Source organism: Hakea prostrata, chromosome 3 (assembly GCF_041222555.1).
Source record: "Hakea prostrata isolate BN-2017 chromosome 3, UWA_Hpros_2, whole genome shotgun sequence".
Taxonomy (NCBI): Eukaryota; Viridiplantae; Streptophyta; class Magnoliopsida; order Proteales; family Proteaceae; genus Hakea; species Hakea prostrata.
Genome location: NC_142602.1, coordinates 66,901,138 through 66,908,809, shown reverse-complemented (window position 1 = coordinate 66,908,809; position 7,672 = coordinate 66,901,138). Strand labels below are relative to the sequence as shown.

General features: G+C 34.8%; 1 protein-coding gene across 1 annotated transcript; it reads right to left on the bottom strand.

Annotated features, from left to right (window-relative positions):
• Window positions 1–3,127: 3,127 nt before the first annotated feature.
• LOC149022827 (F-box/kelch-repeat protein At1g57790-like) lies at window positions 3,128–3,670 on the bottom strand. Its single transcript, XM_089147709.1, has one exon. The coding sequence runs from the start codon at window positions 3,668–3,670 to the stop codon at window positions 3,128–3,130; it is 543 nt and encodes a 180-aa protein (XP_089003835.1).
• Window positions 3,671–7,672: the final 4,002 nt, after the last annotated feature.

Here is a 7,672-nt window from a genome sequence, read left to right as displayed (position 1 = left end):
GAGTTTGAATAAACCTAAGACACTGTGTTATACTAATGCTTATTTGATATGTTTATTTGAGTGATGTGTCATTCTGGGCTTTCGGGAAGGTTTCTAGTTTGGGGCTCACGCGTGCGGGTATATCACCGGTCGCACAACCCATTTTGCCAGTATGACTTGTGGATATTAGTGTCTGGGACACAGGTGGTCTATGTATCTGGGATACATAGTGAAGAGATCAATATATATGTATATCTGGGATATACATGTGTGTCTGGGACACAAGAGGTCTATGTATCCGGGATACATAGTAGAGAGATTGAATATGTATATCTGGGATATACATGTGTGTCTGGGACACAAGAGGTCTATGTATCTGGGATACATAGCAAAGAGAATGAATGTGTATATCTGGGATATACATGTGTGTTTGGGACATATTGAAAGATTAACACTTGCCCTTGTGCAAGTGGGAGTTGTTAGAATTTATTAATATAATTAATAAATTAAATGCCCAAAGGCAAATTTGGAAACTCACTATTAGGGCGGTTACAAAATAGGGTTATATATTTTGGTAACCACCGCATAAGTGAGTGTGTTTACATTATGTAAGTTTTTCCAAGAAAAGGAGGTGGCTCCCATCTCTCTCTCCCTCTCTCCAAGAAACGCAAGAAGGATAAACTTAGTGGAGGTTTCCTTCCTTTGCCTTAGATCATTCTTCCATCTTCTTTCCACACGGCATTTGGGTTGTGGAAATACTTCCCTTTCCTTGTGATTGTGGAATCATCCCGGTAGAGATTTGGTGGTGGAACGAGAACGTGGATCCAGATTTACTTCCGCTGCGAATACTTCACAAAAGGAAAGCGAATCCAGGTAAGGAATCTTTCCCCCTTCAATTAATTGAATTGAACTAATTGGAGTATTACCAACAATAACCAAAACAGTGTTCTGAACAGGTCTTAACCACGAAGGGCGCACGAAATGAACTCCGATTAGGAAATTGAGAAAGGGAGCCATTGATGACAAATACTTAAGATAACATTCTGAACTAAAATAGTGGTTTTTACACATAGAAAAACAGAAACTTTGGAATTCCCAACCACAAACACAAATGTTTTCCCTGTACATACACCAACCAATTTCATTCCCATTCTAAATGTCTACAAGCTCTTTAGCCAAATCTTTCACCGGTATCTGCAAAGCATACAATTCCTTTTGCAACATTCCATGAATCATCTACATCATAGTGGATAACAAAATCAAATAATTCACAAGTCCCACAAAAATATCAAAAAGAAATCAACGTATATACAAATCTGAAATAATCAGCTAACCGTTAAATCCATCTCTTTGCCTAAACATCCTTGCATCTTTTCAACTCTTCACACCATCAAGATCGTTTCCATTTGCTCAAGAGTATATAATCTTTCATGCCTAAATCGCAATTGTCTAATTTTCTTCTGTGCTTGTTCATTTCAAGAATATTCATCACATTCAAACGTTCATTAGTAAATTGGAGTGCCCTTCTAAATTAGGGTTCATTAGCAAAGTGATATGATTTTATACCAAATTCATACCATACCATATACCAAACCGTTCCATTTTTGTCGTACTGATTTCATACCGAAACCGTACCGAATTACCGATATCGTATTGACACCCTGATTCACAGATTGGGTAGAGGTCAGACAATTGGTTAAGGATTAAATCTAACACTCATTATGTCAATGGGAAAAATAAAATCCATGATTTTGATCCTAAATCAACCAACACCCATAAAATTAGCCGTTGCCAGTGACCCTAACCCCAACCTGGCTCACCTGGCTCGGATACCAATGTAAAATTTAATCAATAAAAGGAAAGAGTTATAGATCCTTTACCTAAGTGATGTTCTGCAATGAATCTAAACACTAGAGGTTTCTCTTTGCATTCCATTTCCTTTCTTTCAACTTGTGAATTTTATAGATTATTTCCACACTTCCAAATCGACAAATCACACGGATGGAGGTTCATGATTAGCTTGGAGAATTCATAGAGCATAGGAGAGTATTCAAAACCAGTGTTTTTCTGTTTGATATTCCATCCCTCTATTTATAATATTTTCACTCAACCTTAATTCATTAATTAGAGTTTTCCTTAGACTCATTCAAGAAAGGAATATTAGAGTCTTGCTTAGACTCAACTAAATAGAGGGATAGTCATCTTAGATTACATAATCATCTTGCCACCACCTATGACACAAATTGTAGTGGGACCCACCCCCTACAGTATGAAACTAAAACTTTTCCCAAGAAAAATAAAGTATTGTATTTCGATTCATTAGAATAAAACTATTACTATTTGAAAGATTTTAAAAAAAATTAAATTAAACTAAAATTAGAAAAAAGTAAAATTAAAAGAAAAAAAAAAATTGTCCCTAATTCTGGCTTGGGTAGCTAAAATTATCCTCAATTTTCATCTAATGTCTACCCAATGTCCAAAGATTATCCTTCGATGAGCACTTCTTACAACACTGGATTTCTCCATGCCGTCGACCTCGCTCTCCATGCCGTCGACCTCGCTGACAATCCACCTACCTTGGTCCTGGAAGATTAAATGTTGCCGTTGCCGTAATACAGTAATTTCTTCATCGATGAAGACGAAGAGGACATTAATCCTCCATGGAATGATATTTTTTTTGTGAAACCAGAATCGCTTGTTCCTCCCGGGAATGTTCCTCCCACGAACCAAGCTCTGTCCTGAAGGAGGGGATCATCATCTTTTAGCTCCTCCCAATTAGCCTCCTGTGATGACGATGACTTGTTGTAGTTGCTGTGGTTCAATTTGAAAAATCTAAAACCATCCATCATCCTCGTACGAATCATTTGTATATTTATGATTTCCCCCTCGCACTCCATGATGTGATCAATATAACGCCCATCAGGGAATTTCCTGTAATCTCTCGGTTCAAGAGTTGCCAAATCAAAAACAAGCATCCGTCCGAAATTCTCGAAGTAGTACACTAAACCACTTAGGACTAAGAAACAACCCCCATCATCAATGGATCCAACCGGCTGGTCAGAACTTGGGGTATAGAGGCCGCCAGCGCCGGCCATCATCTCCAGTAGTACCAGTACTGCTGTTACCTAATTTCTCATGATCATGATGATCAATTGTCGCTAATGAAGAAAGTTAAAGTTTGAAGAGTATCATAATCATAATATCCAGCGAAGACTACATGGGTAGGAACACCATCAGCGATGGAGAACGTTCCACCAATCGTCTTTAAGTCATCATGCAGTTTTGGCAACTCAATTTTAGTCTGAGTTAGAGGATTGACTAGGAATGTCGAATAGGCCCTAAACTCGTGATCGACTAAAAGCAGCCATCCTTCTTTCGAGTAAACCACTTTGCTTCCAATAACGAGATCTCGGGGCATATTGATATAGTACTTCTTTCTGTGCCATGGATCTATGAATTTTAATTTATCTTCTCCCCCATAAACCATGAACCATGGCAATGAGAACCGGCCGGTGGTTGAAATTCTGGGGCAACTTGAACTCGCCGACCACCAATTCTTACAAATGACAGCCGTGTACAAGTTCTGAACGAAATCTAGCCTTTCCTTGATCTTCCATAGAAGTTCATCTGGGAGAATAGACCAAGTCTCTTCTTTTTCTTCTTTCTTCAACTCCTTAGCAATAGTCATCATGTTGTAAACCCTAAAAGCTAGAGTTTGATGGGTGATACTTCACTTCACGTATTGCTAGGGAAGGAAATAAAAATTTCTGATTAGCTCTTCTCCTTCACTAGTAGCAGTGCAGAACAGTCGAGGGAGACGATATGAGGCTACTGAAGCGAGAATGAATGAATGAACGGAAAACCCTAGAAGCGAGAACAAATGAACGAATAAAAAACCCTACAATGGTTACCTAGTGTATTTATAACGCATTAGTAATAAAACAAAGGCATTCACGTGTACAATTTGAATTGTATCCAACATCCTTAAATATAGAGATAATTATTCCGATCAACTCAATTATTTTGAATTGTTCTTAGAGTCAGGTCGGACTTCAAACTACAATCCGATTAATACTCTCTTGACAGAAGTCAGTGGTGGAGTCACGTTAGGATTTTTTGAAATTTTAAAGATCGTTTATTATTTTTCTTTATTTCTCTCATTTAAATGTGAAATACCACTATTTGGCCTCCTCAAAAAATTAAAAAGGGTAAATATCATCTACACCCCCTCTTAGCTGAACAAATAGCACTTACACCCCCTCTTAATTAGATAATATCACTTACCTCCCCTCTTACCTATCAAATATATCAAACACCTCCCCTCTGTTAATTTTCTTGGTTAAATTTAACTTTTACCGTTAAATAATTTTCTAAAACCCCAAACTACTCTTGGCTAAAAATATTTTTTTATTTATCCTAAATTACTATCGTAATCACCCTAACAATTAAAATACTAAATTACCCTCAATTAAAACAATTATTAAAAACCAAAACACTAGTTAAAATCCAAATTATCTTAATTATTAAAAGCCCAACATACCGTTTTTAAAAAAAATTATCAAACAATTAAAAAAACACCTACTACTAACAAGTAAAATTAAAAAGGCAATTAAATAAAAAGGGGTATGTTGATAAAATTAAACATGTACTACTATTTTGGGTTTTTTTAATTGTTTGATAAATATTTTTTAAAAGAGTATTCTACATTTCTACGCTAGGTAAAAATTAATGTGAACATTACACGCTAAATTTAACTGATTAAATAGCTCATTAGTCATTTTTTTTAATAGTTTGAAAAATATTTTTGTTAAAAAAAGGGTATGTTGGGCTTTTAATAAAGATAATTTGGGTTTTAATTATGGTGTTTTGGTTTTTAACAATTATTTTAATTGAGAGTAATTTAATATTTTAACTGCTAGGGTGATTACAATAATTTAGGGTTTAAAATAAAAAATATTTTTAGCCAAAGGTAGTTTGGGCTTTTAGAAAAATATTTAACAGTAAAAATTAAATTTAATTGAGAAAGTTAATAGGGCGATGTGTTTGATATATTTGCCAGGTAAAAGGGGGGGTAAGTGATATTATCCAACTAAAAGGGGATGTAAGTGCTATTTGTCCAGCTAAGAGATGAGGTAAGTGATATTTACCTAATTAAAAATAAAAATTTAAGGTAAAGATGATGGGTATAAATGTCATTCTTAATCATTATCTAATGATTATTAGGGGTGTCAATTTTCAACCCGAACCGTTGAAACCGGACCGAACCGGTCCGTTATAGCCCAAACCGGCCCGAACCGAACCTTAATGGGCTGTGTTTGGGCTGAAGACCCTCAGCCCGAACGGTTTCGGAGCAGGCGCCCAGGCCCCGCCCGAACCGGTAGGCCCGAACCCCAGCCCGTTAACCCATTTGAATAAATAAAAAATTTAAAAAAAAAAACCCTTATTCCTTACGGTTATAGCGCATTAACTCATTGTTCAACTTCAACTCACCCCGCGTTTCATATTCTTGAGAATTTAAATTTTAAATTTCAAAATTTTCATTATTTTAATTTTTAAATTTTAGCAAAACGGTAGCAAACCCTATTTGGCTATTTCATTTAATTTTAGAAACCTACGGCCTTAGTTTTCATTTAATTTTAGAAACGCCACATTTCATATTCTTGAGAATTTAAATTTTAAATTTCAAAATTTTCATTATTTTAATTTTTAAATTTTACCAAAACGGTAGCAAACCCTATTTGGCTATTTCATTTAATTTTAGAAACCTACCGCCTTAGTTTTTTACCAAAAACAAAAAAGAACCTAATGCCTTAATTCCTTAATCGGTTAATCCTTACCGTTTCTGCCTTTCTGGTTTTACTTTTAGTTGCAGAATTTCTTTCACTGTTTCGTAAAGGATTTTCACTTTTACAATTTTACTTTCTCTGTTCAGCTACTTTCACATTTTACCACTCTCTAGCAAATCTATTTCTTATCACAAGTAATTTTAAGTTGAGCCTTCATATAAATCTAATTTCATTGGGTGAAGATTGTAAGGTTGACCTACACATGATAGAAGAATCTAAATTTTTTATTTTTTGGGGTTGGGGGTGTTTGGATCAAGGCATCAAGCTAATGCCATCACTAGATTTACTTGGAGTTTTCTTCCTCTCTCTATCGTAGTTTTTTGTGTGAAGAGTTGAGGAAAAATAAAAATAAGTTTCAATATTGATTTTTAATTTAGTCCAAACCGTTAGCCCAAACCGAATCCAAACCGTTAGCCCAAACCGCACCAAACCGAAACCGCATCGAAACCGTTATCTTTTAAATGGGCTGTGTTTGGGCTGGGGGGTTTTCAGCCCAAAACCATTAAGCCCAGCCCGTAACCGCTCCAAACCGCACCGTCGACACCCCTAATGATTATCATTAACTCCCTAGTTTTAAGGAATAAAATGTTAAAATCTAATTAAAAACTTACTCACCATCCATGAATTTCTCCCTACATATTCTCATATTTTCACTTATTTATTCTCTCATGAATTTCCTATTTTTTCTCTCTTTTTATTTTCACACATCTTACAAAATATTGGAGTAGTTACCAGACATTGTAATTTTCCTAAATCTTTTCTCAGTTATCAAGTATTCACTTTCTCTTTCTTAAATTATTCCTCTCTCTCTCACACTCACGATTTTTCTAGTATTCTTTTCATAAAGCATTATTTTTTTATTTTATTTTTTGATTTCGTTGTTCTTTCTTTCTCCTAAAATTTTAATTCTACTAATAGCAATTTAAATCTAGTTAGAATTCAACCATTGATTTTATCAGATTTAATCATAATCATTGATTTATTTTTTTTTTAATCCTAAAATTTCATTTCCTATTAATGAAAATTTAAATCTCGTTTAGAACTTCAGCTATCAATTTTATCATATCTAATTGTAGTCATTTAAATTTATTTTTGAATCCCTAAACTTTCTCATAAAGTTTCGATTCCTACTAATAGCAATTTAAATTTTAAGTTTTATTACTTGGATGTTTAAATTTCTACCATTAATATTATTATATCTAATCATATCATTGATTTTTTTCGATGTCCGAAGTAAAAGAAGCTTTAAGGAGGATGAAACTCGGCAAGACACAAGGTCCTGATGAAATCCCAATTGAAGTATGGAAAAGCTTAGGAACCCATGGACTAGTTTGGTTGACTAAGTTGTTTAATAAGATTATGAGCACAGGAAAAATGCCATATGATTGGAGGAGAAGTGTTGTGGTTCCAATTTACAAAAATAAAGGAGATATTCAAAGTTGTAATAACTATAGGGGCATTAAATTGATGAGCCATACGATGAAATTATGGGAGTGAATAATTGAAACCCGTTTGAGACACTTAACTATAGTTACAGAGAACCAATTTGGGTTTATGCCGGGAAGATCTACAACGGAGGCTATTTACTTAATTAGGAGACTTATGGAAAGGTATAGAGAATGTAGGAAAGACCTTCATATGGTATTTATTGACCTAGAAAAAGCTTATGATAGAGTCCCTAGAGCGTTAATTTGGCAAGTACTAGAGAAAAGAAGTGTTGCAAGTAAATATATAGATATAGTTAAGGATATTATGATGGTTCGGTGACTAGTGTTAGAACAGTGGGGGGACAAAGTAATGACTTCCCGATAACAGTTGGGCTACATCAAGGGTCAACTTTAAGCCCA

What these genes read in the sequence shown, in the direction of transcription:
- LOC149022827 (XM_089147709.1), bottom strand. Translation starts at nt 3,670, where the DNA reads ATGATGACTATTGCTAAGGAGTTGAAGAAAGAAGAAAAAGAAGAGACT.